General features: G+C 42.5%; 1 protein-coding gene across 1 annotated transcript in view; it reads right to left on the reverse strand.

Annotated features, from left to right (window-relative positions):
• Positions 1 to 756: 756 nt before the first annotated feature.
• Positions 757 to 20,702, reverse strand: part of NDFIP1 (Nedd4 family interacting protein 1) — a 65,343-nt gene continuing 45,397 nt past the window's right edge. Inside the window, exons 4-8 of the mRNA XM_082255917.1 lie at positions 15,889 to 15,976; positions 13,251 to 13,375; positions 9,198 to 9,264; positions 3,622 to 3,727; positions 757 to 1,433 (exon numbers count right to left, since the gene is read on the reverse strand). Of these exons, the coding sequence (XP_082112043.1) occupies positions 3,624 to 3,727; positions 9,198 to 9,264; positions 13,251 to 13,375; positions 15,889 to 15,976 (384 nt within the window). The 3' untranslated portion in view covers positions 757 to 1,433; positions 3,622 to 3,623. The remainder of the gene's footprint in view (positions 1,434 to 3,621; positions 3,728 to 9,197; positions 9,265 to 13,250; positions 13,376 to 15,888; positions 15,977 to 20,702) is intronic.

Genomic DNA, 20,702 nt, shown 5'->3' on the forward strand with positions numbered 1-20,702 from the left:
CAGAGACACTATTCCTCCCTACTGATACCAGTATCAGGACACTATTCCTCCCACTGATACTAATGATGGTACAATGATGGGACACTATTCCTCCCCCTAATAGCAAAGAGGGGACACTGTTTACTCCTACTGGCACCAGAACATCTTCTACTCCCACTGGCCACAGTCTGACCCCCTTAAGTTTGAAGAAAACTAAACTGGTCCTTTGTTTAGAAAGTTTGAAGACCCCCCGCACTAGAGTATTTTTCCCTAATGATTCTAGATAGCAGATCTAGCGTCACATTACAATCACCAATGTTATCTTCCAGTTAATTGGACAGGAATATCTATCGTGTCCTGTAATTGCAGCATTTAGTGAATGTAGGCATTATGTTTTCAGCAGTGAAATTCTAGAACACTATTTTTTTAGTTTTGGGTTTAGTGATAAGAGGTTAGAATCCCTGTCAGGTTTTTATTGCTGTCCATGTCCCCATTAAGGAGATCTACCCCCTCGAATTGTCTTGGAAACCATTGTCATAAGTGAAAGTAAGGAAAAATCCAAAATTTTGGGTAATCTAACTTCTTCCCGTGGTGTTTCCCCTTGATGTTGGATAGATTTTTTTTGTCACTTCCTATTGTGCCTATAGGAAATTAAGTGACATTTTCCAAATGCAAAAAAGATGGCAAAAACAAATGATAGGGGTTTTAGCAATTCCAAAATGAAAAAAAAAAAAAATGTTGGTTTTAGATATACTTTTACGAGTTACTGCCTTATTCTAAGTAAATATTAATGCATTTATTACATTTCTTTTACTGTTAATGTTTCCCAGTAACTTTGTCATAATTCATATACTTGTGAATTTCAGATTAATCTCTCTTATGAGAGATAACCAATTATAATATACAGACAGGTAACAGAAACAGTAGCAAAAAGAAAAATAAAATCAATGCATGAAGCTTCAACAAACTCTTTCCCAAAGCTGAACACAATACAATACACAAAAACATCTGTGCGGCAGTCAAATGAAAAGACCGGGATAACAGAATGAAATGACAGTGCCCTCTTCTGGCAGAAAGAGTGCAGTTCAATGTTCTTGGTTTTGTTTTACTAACAATATATAAGGCTTTATTAGTACTTCACAAACTTGATTGCGATAGCTTTGATTTAAACAGTAGCCACTAATGATTCCAGAATAATAATAAAACATATTTCTGCAAGTACTATTCAAATTTTACACCTAAAAACAAAGAAATGCTTATTTTCTTCTTTAACTTTACTTTATGTTTTTTTTTTTTTGGTCTGCTTCTATATGACTTTTGTTTCATTTCTAAATGAAGCAGGTATTTGTATTTTCCCTTCGATGTTTGAAATTTTGAGTCTCTTCCTGCAGGTGTCAAAGCAGTCTGTCCACATGTAAGGGTTTAGCAGAGGCAGGAAGGCAGGGACCAAACAACTGAAAAAAAAAAAAAAGGCAGAAAACAATTAGAGTGTCAATATACTGAATGTCTAAATACCCCATCATATACACTCTTCCTGTCACTTGTTGTGACTGACATTAAGAATAGTCATATTTTATAGTGGGACACAATTGTAAGTCAACAGCCTTTGACAGGTGTGCCAAACTTTTAGTCTTGCCATAACCAAAGACTGCCGGAGTTTGTTCATTTTTATTGTAGGTAGATCTAAATGTGTGAATGTTGTGTTTTTGTGCCAATTAGGTAAGGGCAAACTTTAAAGTGTTACTAAACCCACAACAGTAAAATCAGTCTGTATATGCAGTAAAGCATGCTTGTTATACTCACTGTGGAACCTAAGGGGTTAATCTTCTGCATTGTGTAAAAAGGCTGTTTGATGATGATCCTGTATGCACAGATACTCCTCTTTTTGCATTGTCAACATACCATGTCCAGATAACACAGTCTATGGAGTCAGGTTGCACATGCTCATATTGGTGTGTATTGCTAGAGAGTTTTTTTTCTCAAAGAGTGCATGTGATCAGCACAGGGCCAATCAGCAATCTCGTCCTCGATCCCAGGAGTCAATGCGCCTGCACAGGCCCCGCTCGTCAGTTCCGGTGCAGGTGCGCCATTCCCTGCTAAAAAGTTTCTGGGCATGCCCAGAAGCTGTGCAGGGATGATGCGTCTGCCCCAGAAGTGACGAGCGGGGCCGGTGCAGGGCATTCTGGGACCGAAGAGGACACCGAAGAGGATGCCCTGGCTTCAGCTGCCCATATCTGAGATGGCAGCGCTGGACAAGACATTTTCAAGGTAAGAATTCTTCTAAAAGGTAAGTACAACCTGGGACAGTTCAGAGGCTATCTATTATGAAATGCACTAGCCCTGACTGGCCCGGGGGTATTTTTATCTAAAAAATGTTTCCGAGGCCGGAACTCCGCTTTAGGGAGCAGGTTATAGACTAAATTATGATCAAGTTAAAGAACAAGGGTTAATCAGCTTTAGGTTAAAAGTTAAAGGGGGGGGGGGGTTATAGTGTTTATGTGTTAGTATTAGGTTAATATGTGTTAGATTGGGGGTATAATGTTTAAAGAAACGCTGCCAGGAGTTTAATGAAGTGAAAAGGGCAGATACCTGTAAGGAGAAGAGTTATTTTCTTCACCTCTCTGGCAGCCTTTGACTTCTACCTTACCACTATTCCAGTGCTGCAGCCACCATCAGTGTCTTCATCATTCTACTCTTTCGGGAGTGTCAGTTGCTTCTTTCCCCCCATGGTGCTTCCATTCTCTGACCCCTACAATACTTTAGAACACAACGTTGACTTGGGGGTCGATAGAAGGAACCACACAGCATGTGTGGGGGAGACAGGCATTCAACACACCCAGGAGTGTTGCATTGCGGAAGAAACCAATGGAGGCTGCAGCACTGAAATGTAGGGGACGTAGGCCCTAACAGAAAGGTAGGTATAATACTCCTCCTTTTACAGGAAGATGCATTTTGATTTCTTTAGGGTTAGGAGGAGGAACCAGTAAGAGCTGTAGGGGACCCAGGACACCAACACTACGGAGTGGAGCAGTGTTTATTGGTACCAGGAAAGCTATTTACGCTAATTATAGTTCCGACTTTTTTTTTTACTCAATGGAAATCGGAACTATAATTTGTCGCAACATGGCTGCTTTAAGTCTCTAAAGGTTATCACTAGATTTCTAAGGGTGGTCAAACATGCATACAAACTTGGACACCTGATGGGTAAATGACCAAACACATATGGCTTGGATGAACATTAGAGTTCAAGTGAACAGAGAGGACGCTGGGTAGGAGAGAAGCATTGCTGGCAGATTCTACAGGTGATGCTCATCTCTGGAGGGTAAAATAGGAATTGAGTCAGATTTTTTACCCTGCTCATTCAACTGTTACTTCTGACATCATCCAGCTGCTGAGGTCAGGGTCCTCCCATAGAGATAAGATTTTTGCCCAATTCAGGTAATATTTTATGTTGATGGAAACCTGTATTCATTTCTTTGTAATGTAGATATATAAAAAACTGTAACTAAGTTTACTGTACTGAAAATTAGATGTTAATGTACACAGCCCTCCTCACAGATAAAGAAGTTCCACTAACCACTGATGCAATGATGCTGCACTAAAAGTCCAAGTATAACATTTGATGATAAAACAATATCTTACCTTTAATAAATAAAAAGAACCCTGGTTCTTGGGAGAGAGGAAAAGTTGTCTGGCATCTTCCGAACCTTTGCGTAATTAATGAAGCCTCTGAGAAACAGAAGGAATCCTAGAAAAATGAAATATTATATGAGAACTCACACACAACTGTACTAATTGCTACAGTCAGCTGTAGGACCTCCTATACAGGAGAACATACCCAAAACTAAGTGCATTTCAGTAAGGTCAGACATGTTCTTGTAAGGGTAAGAGAAAACTATTATAAATTATTTGTCAGCTGCCAAATGTTTAGCTTCTGAAAATACTAGCTGTTTCGCTTTCATGCCTTAGCTTCAGTACTTCCATTACTTCTGTCAAGCTTTGTGTAGCTTTACTGAAGTCAGTAAAAAACCCTTCAGCTCCAGTTCAGGTTGCTAATCACAGATCATGGATAATTAGTGTCTTGTCACTTGGTACAGGCTACTAGCAGGCTTGTGCAGGCTTATATAAAGCTTCAGCACTACTTTGCACTTGCTAAAAGCTGGCTGATTACAAGTTTAAAATGGTAGTGAATACTACTATTTGAGACCTGTGATAAACAACACTAGACAGCAGGTGAAGAGTGACTTAAAAGCCTCAAGAAAGATACTTGAAGCATACTGAAACTTTTCTAATTCTTAGTAAAAGTTTTCAGTTTCTTCCTAGTCATCCAACAGGCCAAGAGCTACTTCAGAACCTCTTATGAACACTTAATGCCAACTGTCACCACTTTGGTTACTTACAATATTTATTACGGGAATTGGCTCATATTGTTACTGAGCTAGGCCACTAGGTGGTGGTAATATAAATTACTACAATACTTACTAAGGCCTATGTATTATTCCTAAGATTTTACCCTGTCTCCACTTCATATGTGCAACATCAGGTTTAGTGTTCCAAGGCAATCTTAAAGACCACATCTTCTCCTTCTCAATGGCTGTGGTTATGACAAATTATCGATATACATGGGCTATGTTTATGCGCCGTTGGGGTTTCCAGGACCATACGCCTAGTTTACAATTTTCGATTTATTGTTCTTTTTCTTCATTACAGATACCAGGTTGGTTACGTTTTATGACAGCTTTTGACAGTTATTTTTTTCACTCAGGTTTGCAGATATACAACCAGAGGTCATACTCCATTCTCATACACTATCACCAAATTGAAAGATGGCAACTGCCTGTGATTTTCTCTCTTGGAATAATACTTCCCACACACTAATTCAACAATCTAATGCTAAAATAATGAAATAAAACATCTTGTAAAAAGGAACCCTCCTATTCTCATCCTTTATATGGGGTACCACTAAACCGAAGTTGAAACTAGCTATACTATAAAGGCCTTAAAATAAAGCTAGTATGGCCCTGGCGGATATATGTTATTATTAGTTGGCAGGATAACTAAAGTACCTAAATCACATAGATCTTCCCGGCTGTTCCCAATAACTCATAATTTCTGGAGGTATCCAAGTTACTCCCACCACTAACACTACCTACCCATCTTGAAACTGAAAGCTTCATTTAGGACCTCCCAGATAGTTTATCCTGATTGGACAACCCTATATTAGCAAAGCTTAGTGCGTTTCTAGATACTGCATTAAGGAAATTCTATGTTATTGTAACTCTTGCAGACATTTTCTAGTGGGGTTTTTTATGTGATTACTGGTACTGTAACTCGGAACATACAGTATGTACTTACTGTTCAAAATTCAACAAACCGTTTTAAAAAATATGCGTTTTTGTTTGCGGCCCTAACAAGAAGTGAGGGGAATCCCCAATACGAAAAAGTAAAACCTGCCAAATATTTACCCCTACCCACCCTATCCATACTTCAGGTTGTGCTGGATGCCTGCATCTCCAGACATGCAATGTAGTTCCACCCACTGACCCCTACATCAATGCAGTGCACAGCAGTGGCGCAGAGGCTGGTGGGTGAAACAACAGTTTGCAATAGGGGACACGGGCATCCAGCACAACCCAAAGTGTGTTGGGTGTGAAGATTCTGCTGGCGGTTTTTCTGTTAAAGACAGCAAAGATTCCACAAAAGAGCAGTGTTATAGGGAAGTATAAATTGTTTTCTTTTGAAGGGTTACATTTTTATTTTTGAAATGCATTACAAAAACAATATGACCATTGCTACAATTGCTTGCCTCTGCTTCACAAAATGCTAGATCCGTGCTTTAAAGTATTAGGCTCCGTTCACATGTCAGCGTATGGATCGCGGGCAGAACCGCCGCGGTTCCGCCCGCGATCCGGAGATTATTGCAAATCGCGCGACACCTGTGCGTTGCCCGTTGATTTGCAATAGCCCCCCAAACGCTGAGCGATGTTGCCGCGATTTCCGCCTGCCGAATTCGCGGTAACATCGCGCAAAAAAAAAAATCGCGGGACGCAATACGCTCCAAAGAAGCTCTTGTACTTTTTTGGGCGTAATGCGTCCCGCAATTTTTTTTTGCGCGATGTTACCGCGATTCGGCAGGTGGAAATCGCGGCAACATCGCTCAGCGTTTGGGGGGCTATTGTAAATCAACGGGCAACGCACAGGCGTCCCGCGATTTGCAATAATCTCCGGATCGCGGGCGGAACCGCGGCAGTTCTGCCCGCGATCCATACGTTGACATGTGAACGGAGCCTAACTAAAGGCAAAATATTTTTTTAAGTTTTGGATAGAGTGGAAAGGGATTAGAACGCTTGTCAGTTTTTTACTTGCTGTCTGCGACCGCGTTAAGGAGATTCCCCCTCTCTTTTTGTCCTGTTTACCATCATCATTAAAAGTGACAGAAAATTACAAATTTTGGGCTGACCCTAGAAAAAAAAAAAAAAAAAGAGGAAATCTTCCAATGGGGACAATATTTCTGGTGACCTGAGGGGTCCCCAAGAAATTGCATTAATTTTCAGGGATTTCCTCTCACTTCCTGTTGGGCTATGGGACAGAAAGTGAAGGGAAATTTCCGCAATGGGACACAGATGGCAAAAAAAAAAATCCGACAGGGGTTATAATAACCCCCCTGTCAAAAATGAAAAACAAAAAAATTGGATTTTTGTCTTACCGTAAAATCCTTTTCTCTGAGTTCATTGACGGACGCAGTCTCTGATCTTCATATCAGTATGGTTATACTGCCCCCTACAGGAGTAGGAGATTAGGCAGAAAAAAGTTCTGGCTTCGCCTATGGGCAGTCCCAGGGTATACCCACTCTCCCTGCTATAGGATGTCAGTTTTGTATCAAAGCATTGTCATAGAAAATAATACTAACCCAACTCAAATAGAAGGGCTCAGAGAAAAGGATTTTACAGTAAGACAAAAATCCAGTTTTCTCTATCGTTCATTGACGTACGCAGTCTCTGATCTTCATATCAGTAGGGACATCCCAAAGCAGTGCCATAAAAATGAGGGGTGGGAACAGCAGAAAAATAATTCCCCAAGGCTAAACCATAGCCAACCAGGCAACATAGGACTCAACAGAACAAGATGAGATCCACCTGAAAAAAACATTAAAACACCCTCAAGGTAGACTAAAGCACCCTTAAAACGGCAGGCCGCAAAACTTTGCGGCCAAAAGAGGCATCTGCAGATGCCAGCACATCCACTTTGTAAAGGTATAAACAGACAACCAGGTAGCCGCCTTGCAAACCTGAACCACAGACGCCTGATGGCGAAAAGCCCAGGAAGCACTAAGCGTCCGAGTAGAATGTGCCTTAACAGGGAAAGAAGGAACCTGACCCTTAATTGAATAAGCCTGCACATCTGTCTGTCTTATCCATCTGGAAATAGTCGCAGCAGACGCAGTCAGCCCTTTCCTTGGGCCATCTGGGAGTACAAAGAGCGAATCTGACTTTCGAAAAGACTCAGTAGTCGCCAAGTACACCCCGATTGCCCAAACCACATCCAAAGTATATAGAGCAATTTCCTTAGGATGTTTAGTCTTAGGATACAAAGAGGGTAGCACGATGTCCTCATTTAAGTGAAAACTGTAAACCACCTTCGGAAGGAAGGACGGATCCGGACGAAGTACCACTTAATCCCTGTGAACCACCAGATAGGGATAACGGCAGGACAACGCCGCCAGTTCCGACACCCTGCGCGCAGAAGTATTAGCCACCAAGAAGGCCACCTTCTGGGATAAGGTAAGCAGAGGAATCTACTTTCAAAAGGAGGTTTCTGGAGAACCGACAGCACCAAATTAAGGTCCCAAGGTGGCAACAAAGGTCGCACCGGAGGTGCCAAGTGTCGCACCCCCTGGATAAAGCTACGCACCAGGGAATGGGCGGCTAGTGGCCTTTGGAATAAAATTGCCAAGGCCAAAACCTGACCCTTGATAGTACTCAAGGCTAACTTATGATCAACTCCCGTTGAAGGAAAACCAAGATCCAAGCCACCGAGTAAGAGCGAGGGGGAACCCCAAGAGACTCACACCACGCAATATACCACTTTCACGTACGATGATAAATCTTCCTAGAAGTCGCTTTCCTCGCTTTAAGCAGAGTAGGAATCACTGAAGCAGACAAACCCCTGTCCTTCAGCACCTGGCTTTCAACAGCCAAGCCGTCAAAGCCAGCGACTGTAAAGCAGGATGGAGGATTGGCCCTTGAGACAGTAGATCCTCCCTGAGAGGAAGTCTCCCAGGAGCGTCTGCGACTAGCCTGACCAGGTCTGTGTACCAAGTTCGGCGAGGCCAGTCCAGAGCCACAAGAATGACCGGAATCCCTTCCGCCTCGATCCTGCGAAGAAGTCTTGACAGCAACTTGAGAGGAAGAAAGGCATACATCAGCTGATACTGACCACACTGGGCCACCAGCGCGTCTGTGGCGTCTGCCAGAGGGTCCCAGGAGCAGGCACTTTTGCACTTTTCTGTTTATCCGAGACACCAACAGAAACAGATCTACATCTAGAGTTCCCCAACGAAGGCACAACCGCTGGAAGAGACCATTCCCCTTGATCCAAGATCTGTCAACTGAGGAAACTGACATCCTATAACAAGGAGAGAGGGTATACCCCCTGGGAGTGTCCATAGGCGTAGCCAGAAATTTTTTCTGACTAGTGTCCTACTCCTGTATGGGGCAGTATAACCCTACTGATATGAAGATCAGAGACTGCGTCTGTCAATGAACGATAAGAGAAAACGTTTTGCCTATAGTTCTACTTTAATGCTGACCTGCTTGCTTCAATATTTTGAAGCCTCCAATCAGGAAGGACTTTTCTCTGACTTTCTTTTTTTACATTTGTTCCCGGGTATCTGACTGTTCCCATTTGCATATGAACAAACATCTTAAATGGCATGTTAGTCCTCTGTTGTCCACTACTTTTTCAAAATATTATTTCTGATAACGCATCCGTTTCCTGGATTTCTAGCTTTCCTGTGACTAATAGCGCTAATGTGCAACAGTCAATTATATAATGTCTACTCTCCAGGTGCTGCATTTCTCTGCCAACCTAGGGAAGGACTACAGCTGCCTAGGGCTGACAGTGACCAGATCGTCATTTATTTTCTGCTTCCATTGCTCGAATCAAATGTAAAATATGAACATCTGAAATGTGAACTGAGTTATTTAAATTTTACTTACCCAATACCAAAAACACCCACCACAGCCAGTACTGACCATCGAAGTATCCAGGAAAGTAAGTGGAAAACTGTACATAAAACAGGAAAGTGGCACATTTAATAAGCAGTAATGCTAACAAATACTATTTCACAGTTTACACAGGCCTACTTTTTTAACTTAGTAAAGAAGAAGGAATATGAACGTTCTAGCTTGTACCACAATGATCTAGTCTCTGGCATTACAAAAGACATTATAATTAAGGCTCCATTTACAGATAGGCATCTCGGATCGCAAGCAGAATCTGCGCGATTCTGCCTGCGATCCCGAATCATTGCAAATCGCGGGATGCCGTGACTTGCAATGGTACCCCAAATGTCATTTCCACAATTGTTGCCTGATGAACTGCGGGATGCCTGCTGCCCAAAAAAAGTACAAGAACTTCTTTTGGGTGACAGGCGTTCCGCGATTCTGTTTGTGCACATTTACCGCGATTCGTCTGGACGACAATCGCAGCGAAATCGCACCGCATTTGGGGAGACATTGCAAGTCACGGGAATCGCATGGGCGTCCCGCGATTTGCAATGATTTGCGCCGATTCTGCCTACGATCTGAGATGCCTTTATGTGAATGGAGCCTTAGCACCACAATAAACTATCAGCTTTAACACAATAAAAAGAATATCCTGCAATTTGCGTTCCTAACATGAGAGGGCAGTCCAGAGAACATTAACAAAAGAGCTGTTAAATATCAAATTATAATTCTGCGTCCACTCTCTTTTTATAGAGCTGCATTCTGACAGCAGTAATCGAAAGCCTTTCTTTTGCGATTGGGGTTTCCTGCAAATGATCAGCCCTGAGTGCATTGCTTTCACTGGGGCTTCTCACCTGCAGTCATTTGCAGGGAAACTCCTGCCGGGTCTCCCACAGCTAAAAACAATGAGCCATGGGGCCTAAATCTTGGGGAGGATTTCCTCCATCTGATGGGTGATGGTAAGAAAAAAAAAAAAAAACAGGTTTAACCACTTGCCGACCGGCCGCCATAGTTATACAGCGACAGGTCGGCTCTGTTATGCGAAACAATGTAGATGTACATCGCTTCGTGTAGCAGTTAGTGTGGGCACGCGTGTCACTGGAGTCATACAAAGAAGGGGAGCCAATCAGCAGGTCCGGCGGCCACGATGTCCGCCTGGCACCCCTGATCGCTCCCCATGGAACCAGAACGGCGGTCTGCCGATGTAAACATAGCAGACCGCTATTCTGTCAGTGATTAACTTAGGAACACAGATCTCTGTGTTCATGCAGTGAGCCCATCACTCACACAGTTAGAAAGCATCCCCTAGGCACACATTTAACCCTTTGATCGCCCCTGATGTTAACCCCTTCCCTGCCAGTGTCATTAGTACAGTAACAGTGCATATTTTTAGCACTGATTACTGTAGTAATGTCACTGGTCCCCCCCAAAAGTGTCAGTTAGGGGTCCAATCTGCCCGCTGCAATGTTGCAGTTCCACAAAAAAAAAAATTTGCTGATCGCCGCCATTACTAGTACAAAAAAACTAAATAAATAAAAATGACATAAACCTTTCCCCTAATTTTTTAGACGCAATAACTGCTGCGCAAACCAATCAATATACACTTATTGGGATTTTTTTTCTACCAAAAATATGTAGAATACATATTGGCCAAAAATGATGAAAAAATTAGATTTTTTTTTTTTTATTGGGAATGTTTTATAGCAGAATTAAAGTTTTTTTTTTTTTAGAATTGTTCGTTTTTTTGTTTATAGCGCAAAAAAATAAAAAAATGGAAGAAGTAACCCCAATATTCTGTGGGAAAAAAAGGACATTCATTTTATTTGGGTACAGCCTCGCACGACCACGCTGTTGTCAGTTAAAGTAACGCAGTGCCGTATCGCAAAAAAAGGCCTGGTCATTAAAGAGGAAGTAAACCCTCCTCTGCAACTTGTACCTATAGGTAAGCCTATGATAAGAATTACCTATAGGTACTGTAAATATCTCCTAAACTTGCACCATTTAGGAGATATTTACTTTGCATGCAGCCAGTGACATCACTGGCACATGCGCTCTGAAGGAACGGCCGCCCATGCCATTCCTGCAGAGCCTAATGCCGCGAACAGCGGCTCCCGCGCGCATGCGTGGGAGTGACGTCATTGTGGCTCCGGCCAATCAGATGGCCAGAGGACAGCTGAACATGTCGGCCAAGTCACCAGTGAGCAGGCGGCGCTGCAGGGGCTAGTTCCAAGGTAAGTATTTCATAATGAGTTAGTATGCGACGCATACTAGCTCATTATGCTTTTGTCTTTCAGGGGGTTTTTTTCTGAGGTTCTGAGGGGTAAAACCTTCCAGTCCTTAGGTGGTTAAGTTGTGCCTCAGTAATTATGTCTCCAACTCAATTTTGCGGTCTGGAAAATGAAGCAGCATCAGCTCAATGATAAGGTCATGACTGTGCTCTGTACTTCCTGTCTGGAGTCTGTTCCACAGAAGCCAGTGCTGCTGAGGGGGTTTCTTAGTATTCAACATCTGTATTTAAAATGGGTATTGTGCTTCCTTTATTTTATTTGTACTATACATTACCACTGGCTGCGAAGCTGTGACACATTAACGAATTGTCTGTAAGTAATGCATGTCAGAAAGGCAGGGAGGGGGGCCTGTGTGAACGAGCTTTGGGCTTTTGTCAAAGGCATCAGTTTGACATTAGTTTCAGCCACTTCTGAGGTCATTCAGAATAAATAGACAGGTGCATTTAACTTGCAGTCAACCTCCTTCTGGCCTGCATTTCACCTGCTTCAAGCAGGTTTTGCATCATATAAACTTGTATAGAACAGGTATTTGCATTCCCATAGACTTGAATGCAAAACCCTCCTGAAGCAATCTAAAGCCCATTGACACAGGCCCTAAATATATGTGGATTCTTTAGTTTGTTCTAATGTACATGTAGAGAGGTTAGGGATTGCTTAGCTCACCTCATTCTCACCTCAAAACGTACGTTAGAGCAAAAAAAAAAATTCTGCTGCACATGTTGTCTTTTTCAAAAACACTGCAAGTACACCAAAATACCTGTTGATCCTGCCAGAAATTCAGTAGGAGTATCTAATTACTTGCCTCTGTTTCACTGAAATTCCAAACAGTGTTGTTGGCCCTACTTGAGTTATCCCCATTGGACAATAGAACACCCCCTTTATGCTATGGAAATTTGGAGAAAGGGGAGGTGTTCTGTAGTCCAGGAGGGGAGCTATTCATTTCCTATGAAGCAAAGACTAGCTTTGTCAGTAATCACGAAGAAGCATACAAACTGAACATCTCATCACCCCCTATAGTTCAGTGTACACTAGAAACTACAGCCCTGGTAGAAGATCTGTTTAAAGGATAAGTTCACCTTTTCGAACATGGTACATGTGTGTAACATTTTAGTGCTGCAGCTTCCTCCTCCCTCCAATCGCTGCTGTGAGAGCAGACCGGGAATCTTCTCCCTGAGTCTGCAGCCACAATTCAAAAAAGACGCAGCCCACTCGGACAGGTCACTCATTCACAGTGTTCTGTGAATTTGAACCTACAACTACCGACAGCTTTTTCAGCTGTCCGGTTGTAGTGGTCAGTGAACTACCATGGTGCTGTTGAGCTCTGTGGTAGTTTATTGAAAGCTCCTGTCAATGTGTAACTTAATGATTGTATGAGGTAAAAGCACACAGCTTACACACAGAATCTGCAAGAGCCCTGCATAGCACCTGCTGATTGTGGGTGCAATGCTCTGCAGGCTCCCAATAAAAAATATGCATACACATTTTTTTTACCTGCAAAAAGATGTGCATTTATTTTTTTTGAAAAGGTGTGAACTTATCCTTTAACAGCTCTTGAACATTCAAACACAGTGTACATTTGTACAGCTTAATAGCTGCATTCTCACAATGGGACTCCACCCAGGACTGTCTAGCAAAAGCAAGGGAAGGTGACAAAAGATATACATTAAACTGCGAAGACAGTTCTTTATAAGAGAAAGCAAAATTACATGTTTTATTTTTCAATTAAAGTTCGAAGAGTATTCTCAGTAAAACTTACTCGGACAATTAAGATCCACTTTATCAGGGACAGGCCAAATCCAGAAATAGCCCCATATCTGCCAGCAGCTGATGTGGTCAAGCAGAATGACAAGAAGAATCCAATCCAGTTAAAAAGGAATGCCACTGGAAAAAAATATGTAAATTTTAATTGTGAAAACTTCATAAAATGAAAAATAAACATACTTTGTAGAATTTATTTACCATGTATGCATTTACAGAGTGAAAAGAAAAACATACTTGGATCAGTAAAAAACATTATATTGTATAGCGCTGCACAAACTGTTGGTGCTATATAAATCCTGTATAATAATAATAGTTGCACACAGTGAATAATACTTTGATGACAGATTTATCTTTAGATACTGTGTGTGCAACTTCCTTTTCTGTTTGTTTGTTTTCCATAGAGTGAATCAATGGTGTCCCTGTATGGCTTGATTACAGTTATAGATTATGTCACTTTGGACCTCTTTGTAATCTGTAGAAAGAGCCCTGTTCCTGGTTGTCAGCCACTATAAAAGCTGGCAATACACAGTGGTCATACACTGAGGAACCAGCCAAAATTTGCCTGCAGGTCACCACCCAACCAGCATTCTTCAATTAAAAAATTAGAGGAGCTGGTGGAATATAGTTGGCTGAACAGCGCCTGCATTGGATTAGATGCAGCTGCTGATCGGGTATTTGTTTTACAGTGATAATACTATAGCATGAGCAGAAGATTCCTCCATGGACACTATATAGTGTGGATTGAGGAATCGGTTAGTTTTTCTTTCTACCCTGCAGGCTCAATGAAAAAATACTATCGATGTATGGCCAGCTTTACAAAATTGACCAAGTCCAGCTCAGGCTGTACTGCTTTGTTTCATCCAAACTCCTCTAAAATGTTAAGCAGAACTAAACTCTATCTATAACAGCCAAGGAAGCTGCCATCTTAGCCTGTTTTATCTGCAGTTGCCATGCTGCTGCATATGTTAAACATTTATGACGCTAGCCATTTAATGGCTTGACATTTCGGATGAGGGTACAAGCAGCTGTGACAGCTATCGTTCACAGCATGTCTTGAGTAACTCTTTCGGAAAATAGTGAATTTAGTTCCCCTTTAATATTCAAAGCAAAAGCCTAGCAACTGTTTCTTTATAACCTATGTGCGCTCTCATTAAAATACATTTTTTTACTATTTTATCTGGTTTTCTAATGACTGCAATACAGATTCCACCGTTAGCAAGGAGATAAGAAGCAATGAGTAACATGATACAAAAACAATTCAAATAATTGAAGACTTTGTACTCTTTATACTAAAAGCTAACAATAGCCATCAAGTTTTAATGAAGGCTGGGAGTGACTCACCTCTGTAATCTAATTCTTAAGCCTGGTACACACGGACAGTTTTTTATTATTATTGTGGTGGTAAATAACCATTATAGCTTGATTAAAAGAGAAGCAGGGCCAAAGATTAAAGGGGGTATAGGCTCGTGCTGGGTCGCCTTCCCTTTCCTGGCCTGCCAGGCTGCATGCTGGTATGGATTTGGGGGGGGGGGTTAAGGTTGTGGCAGCCAGGTTCCTTAACAATAGCTGCCCACTCCTAAAATTCACAAAAGAACCGTATCTAAATCCTAGCAGAACAATTGAACAGCTACTTTGGAAATTCACACTGAAAATGGACCTGAGAATCGCACCACATATGTGTACACCCAGTCCGGCCTGCTCCTTAAATCCAAGGAGAACACAAGAGAGGAGTGAGGGTAATAGAAAAAACATCCAAAATCGTGTTCCCCAACGAATGACATGTGCGATTCAGAAGCGTTCCCATATGTCTTTCTATACCAAGAATGCGTCATTATGGATATCAACACTGTTCGAGTCGGTTCACACTATGGCGACACGACTTTGGGGCGACTTGAACAAGTCGCTATGCATCGCGACTTCGGCGCGGCTTGTACTGACTTCACATAATGGAAGTCAATGCAAGTCGCTCCGACTTCGGCCAAAAGTAGTGCAGGAACCTTTTTCAAAATCGGAGCGACTTGAGTCGCTCCTATTAGAACGGTTCCCATTGCACAGAATAGAGCACGACTTGTCAGGCGACCAAGTCGCCTGACAAGTCGGAGTAGTGTGAACCGGCACTTAACATTGTATTATTGTTTCCATACAAGCTTGTAATTCACACCTGAACCACACCGCAGTGCTCAGAAAACGCATAGGACTCTTTTACAATTCGCACTACAGAAACTACTATAGAAAACAAGGTTATTTCATGTGTCATGCAAATAGGATGCGGTTCAAGCGCATTTAATTCCAATATATGTGAACCAGGGCTTGGAGATTCTTTCAATGGCAAGTTGTCGGCAGCAACAAAATTGCTAATGTGTCATAGCCTTTTTAAGTCTAGAGAAAACCTCAAACACCCAGGCCAGGAGTTGAAGAAGGCTGAGAAACAAGAATACAAAGGGCAAGAATTTGATAATGTCAGATTGAGGCAAAGATAAGGGTCATTTTTACACACAAGCCTCACGTCACTGAACGCTAATAAAAATCAGTGTTGTGGAATGACCCTGCTGTGCATTTGCCCGTATTGGTGTTTTGAGCATGGGAATCTCTGATATATTACTACATTACGTCAGTGAGAAGAAAGTACTTACTAAAGAATGTGAGCATAAAAATCCCATCGTTGCCTATCCTGAGCTGATCTGCATCATCAAAATCATCCCGTGCCACAAAGTCATCATCCTGTCATGGAAAATAGTCAGTTAGGATGCATTTCAGTTTTCAGATATCAGAAAAAAAATCTAGATGATAAAGTTACAGTTAGAGCTAAACTCAAACAGATAACCAAAAAACATTTTTTTTTTCTTTCCTTGGCCCTAAAAAAAAGAAACAAAACAAAAAAAAAAAAAAAAAAGTACACGATGAAACCTTGCGTTAATTAAAACCAAGTCTAGGAAAGCTGCCAGCACTACCAATGGCAAGGACTAATAATGCTGCATTTCTAAGACACAAAGAATATATTTAAGGAAAGCAAACATCTTCATTGTGCAGAATCCTTCTAAGCTAGGACAAAGTATAGGTCAACTAAACCTCAAACACAATCTAATACCATGTTTGTTTTAGCATTTGTGTCTTGCAGCTTTCCACCCAGGGTGTAAATCCCACCAGGGACACCATCTGCATGGAGTTTGTATGTTATCATGTCTACATAGGTTTTACTTTGGGTACTGCAATTTCTTTCCAAAATCCCAAACCATTCTGGGTTATCTGGTTATCATTCTGGTTTCAGTTAAAAATAGGTTGTGGAGAATTCCTTCACTTCACATAGCCAAAACAGGAAATGAGGGTAAATCTCTGGTTGTCACCAGGGTCACTGGAACTAATGCCCTCATTGGAAGATTTCCTCTCTATTGCTATTTGAGAGCCTAAAATTTGTTTTTTTTTTTTCCTTTCACCAACAGTAATAATGGTAAGCAGTTCATATAAAGAGGGTGGGACTACCTAAGGGGCGGAGGGGGGGGGGGGGGGAACAGACAGCTATGAAAGACTTGACAGGTGTTCTATATCTCTCCTTGCTTTCCAAAAGTTTAAAAAAAAAAATGTGCCCTAATGCTCCTTTCATGCGGGCGTTCGGTCTGTCCATTTTTCATCCGTCCATTGATGGATAAAAAACAGACAGCATTGCATTCCTTTGGGCAAATCAATGTAAACAGACGTCTGTTTACGTCTGTTTACATCTGTTTTTTCATCCGCTTCCATTCAGGTCTGTTTTTAATAAACAGAAAAATAATTTTTTGTTGCGTTTAAAAATGGAAGTGGATAAAAAAATTGATGTATATGGATGAAAAACAGATGTAAATGGAATGGAACTAAACGGAAGACAGATGTTAACTGATGTAAACTGAATCAGTTTTTTCTTTTTTTTCTGAAAGAAGCCTAGCTATACTTTATACCTTGGTCCTGAAGTGTGAATGAGTGTGCTGGGGATTTGCAAACCTATGTGTCAACAGGGACTAATATGTAGCAATGTAAGAATCATAAGCTGCATTTTTTTTCCATTCACCTAAATATATAAAATGTTGATTTGCCCAGTCTACTGAAAATCAATCAGTTCATAAATCAAAATTGCTTTGATTCCTGACCTGTATGATTTTCTGCACACCAGACAGACCTGCATTAAAAAAAACAAATGCGTTTTGGGAATCAATTTACTCAGTAATTTATTCAAACTGGGGGGAAAAAAATAGAGAACAATATGCGCTTGTCCAGTATAGAATTTAGTATTTAAAATTCACCTATACAAAATATTTTTTTAGAAGACTTTTTACAAATGTCAGAGAAAGCAACACACAATGATTAAAGGCTTTAACAACAGTGTCTAGATACCTCTGAACCAATACAGGTTTCTCTACATCTCTACAGCTACATTTTTAAAGCACACAGAAATAGACAGACAGGAAGCTTATGTAAAAAAGCAGTTTCTAGATAAGGCAGTGCCATACCTCCAGTGATATTGGGAAGAAATCGTCAAAAGTATCCAATCTCTCCCTGTTCTGAATGACAGCAGATAACATCCAGAAAAGAGAACAGACATTCACCAAAAGCGACTACTGCAATATTCTTAGATGGTGACTGAATGGCCTGATGTGAATAAGTATTGGCACTTTTCCACTGCAAGTACCGGCTCGGCTCTACTCGACCCTGCTTGGCCCGGTTTGCTTTTCCACTGCTGGTACCTCATGGTACGGTGTTGGAACGGTTCGGTACGGTACGGTATGGTTAGCTTTTCCACTAAAGTAGTACTAAAGTTAAGTGGGTGGGATAACAACGGGGTGGGTGGGATTCTCTGACCAATCAGTGGCTAGTAGTGACTGCATGCAAAGGATTGTGGGATATGGTACCGGTATGGTACCTCTTGGAACCACAATCGAGGTGGTACGGTTTTTGAGAGGCATACCGTTCGGTTCCATGCAGTGGAAAAGCGCCGCCGTACCGTACCGAACCGTTCCTACACCATACCATGTGGTACCAGCAGTGGAAAAGCACAAAAGTGAGCCGAACCGTTCGGTTCCATGCAGTGGAAAAGTGCCATATGTGTTCTACATTGATCAGCTCTAAGCCTAACCCTGTCGCCATAATAAAAAAATAAAAATAAACCAAGAGCTCCCAGTAAAACAAGCAGCCTAATGCCTTCCTGACAGGCAGAAAATTAATTTCTTACTCTTTTAAAGAGCTTAGAGAGCCACTGCTATCAAACACTTTCAGGTGTGTCAGATACAGGTGTGTCCTCCGCTGAGCGCTATGTTACTTCCACTGACCCATTTCCAGTATTAGGGGTTAGTGGGAGAAACCACAGTGCCCAGGTTTTAAAAATTGGATTTTTGACTCACCGTAAAATCCATTTCTCTGATGTTCATTGACGGACACAGCGCCAGGTCTTCTTAACCATTGGGTTATACTGCCCCCTACAGGAGTAGGACACTAGGAAGGAAAAGAAAAAGTCTGGCTATGCCTATTGGCAGTCCCAGGGGGTATACTTCCACTCTTTGCTATAGGTACTCAGTTTTGTTACAAGCAGTGCCAGAAGAATTACAACTCCACAGAGGGGGGGGGGGTTGTGCTGTGTCCGTCAAAGAACATCAGAGAAATGGATTTTACGGTAAATCAAAACTCCCATTTTCTCTTTCGTTCATTGACGGACACAGCTCCTGTCCTTCTTAACCATTGGGATGTCCAATGGCCAACCAGGTGAACAGGAGCTCAACCAACACAACTGGAGCTCACCTGAACAAAACACCTGAACAAAACAATACACCCCCAAGGAGGACCAGGTCCTCTAAAAAGCAACCTGCAAAACCTTGCGGCCAAAAGGAAGCATCCGCAGATGCCAGCACATCCACTTTATAGAACTTCGTGAAAGTGTACACCGAGGACAAGGTGGCCACCTTGCAAACCTGCGTCACTGGCGCCTGATGACGGAAGGCCCAGGAGGCACTGAGCGCCCCAGTAGAGTGCGCCTTGACAGGGAAAGTAGGAACCTAACCCCTGATGGAATAGGCCTGGATCACGGTCTGTTCCATCTGGAAATGGTCGCAGAGGAAGCGGACAACCCTTTCCGAGGCCCATCCGTGAACACAAATAGGGAGTTTGACTTTCTAAAAGACTCCATAGCTGCCAGGTACACCCTAATTGCTCGTCCCACATCCAAGGCATGCAAGGCAATTTCCTTCGGATGTTTTGGCCTGGGACACAGGGAAGGCAACACAATGTCTTCATTCAAATGAAAATCAGAGACAATGGAAGGAATGACGGACAGGGATGAAGATCCACCTTATTACCGTGAACCACAAAGTAAGGTGAACGACAGGAAAACGCTGCCAATTCCGACACCCTGCGCAGAGGTAATGGCCACAGAGAAGGCCACCTTCCGGGACAGCGCAAGCAGGGGAATCTCCGGAAGATTCTTAAAAGGAGGCTTCTGGAGGACTGAGAGCACCAAAATGAGGTCTCAAGGCGGCAACGGAGACCGCACTGGAAGGACCAAGTGCCTAATTCCCTGAAGAGTACACACCAGAGAGTATGTGGCCAAGGGCCATTGAAAGAAGACCGCTAAGGCCGACACCTGACCCTTGATAGTACTCAAGGCCAGTTTCTGCTAAAGGAAGGTCAAGATCCGAGCCACCGAGAAAGAGCAAGGATAAATCCCAAGAGACTCACACCACGCAATGTACGCCTTTCACATACGATGGTAGATCTTCCTAGAAGTAAATTTCCTAGCTTTTGACAGCGTTGGAATCACAGACTCAGACAAACCTCTATCTATCAGCACCTGGCGTTCAACAGCCATGCCTTTAAAGCCAGTGACTAAAGCAGGATGGAAGATTGGTCCTTGGGAAAGCAGATCCTCCCTGAGAGGACGCTTCCAAGGTACATTGGCGAACAGCCACACCAGATCAACGTACCAAGTCTGGCGAAGCCAGTCCGAAGCCACTAAGATGACCAGAATCCCTTCTGCCCTTATCCTGCCTAGAAGTCTTGGCAGAAGCTTGAGAGGAGGGAAGGCAAAAAACAGATAATACTGACCCCCAGGGGGCCACCAGCGTGTCTGTGGCATCCACCAGAGGATCCCGTGACCAAGCCAAACACATATGAACCTTTCTGATGAGCTGGAATGCCAACAGATCGACCTCGGGGATGCCCCACCGGAGACACAACTGATGAAACACCTCCAGATGAAGAGACCACTCCCCTTGGTCCAGCGCCTGCCGACTGAGGTAATCTGCCTGCCAGTTTTCCACCCGAGGAATGTGTACGGTGCAGAGGGCTGGAACGAACCGTTCTGCCCACCTTAGAATGCCAGCTACCTCCAGAGCCGCCAGGACACTTCTTTTGCCTCCCTGGTGATGGACATAAGCCACAGCTGTGGCATTGTCCAATTGAATACGCACTGGACATCCCTGAAGACGAT

Source organism: Pelophylax lessonae, assembly GCF_965119305.1.
Source record: "Pelophylax lessonae genome assembly, chromosome: 4".
In the NCBI taxonomy this organism is placed as follows: domain Eukaryota; kingdom Metazoa; phylum Chordata; class Amphibia; order Anura; family Ranidae; genus Pelophylax; species Pelophylax lessonae.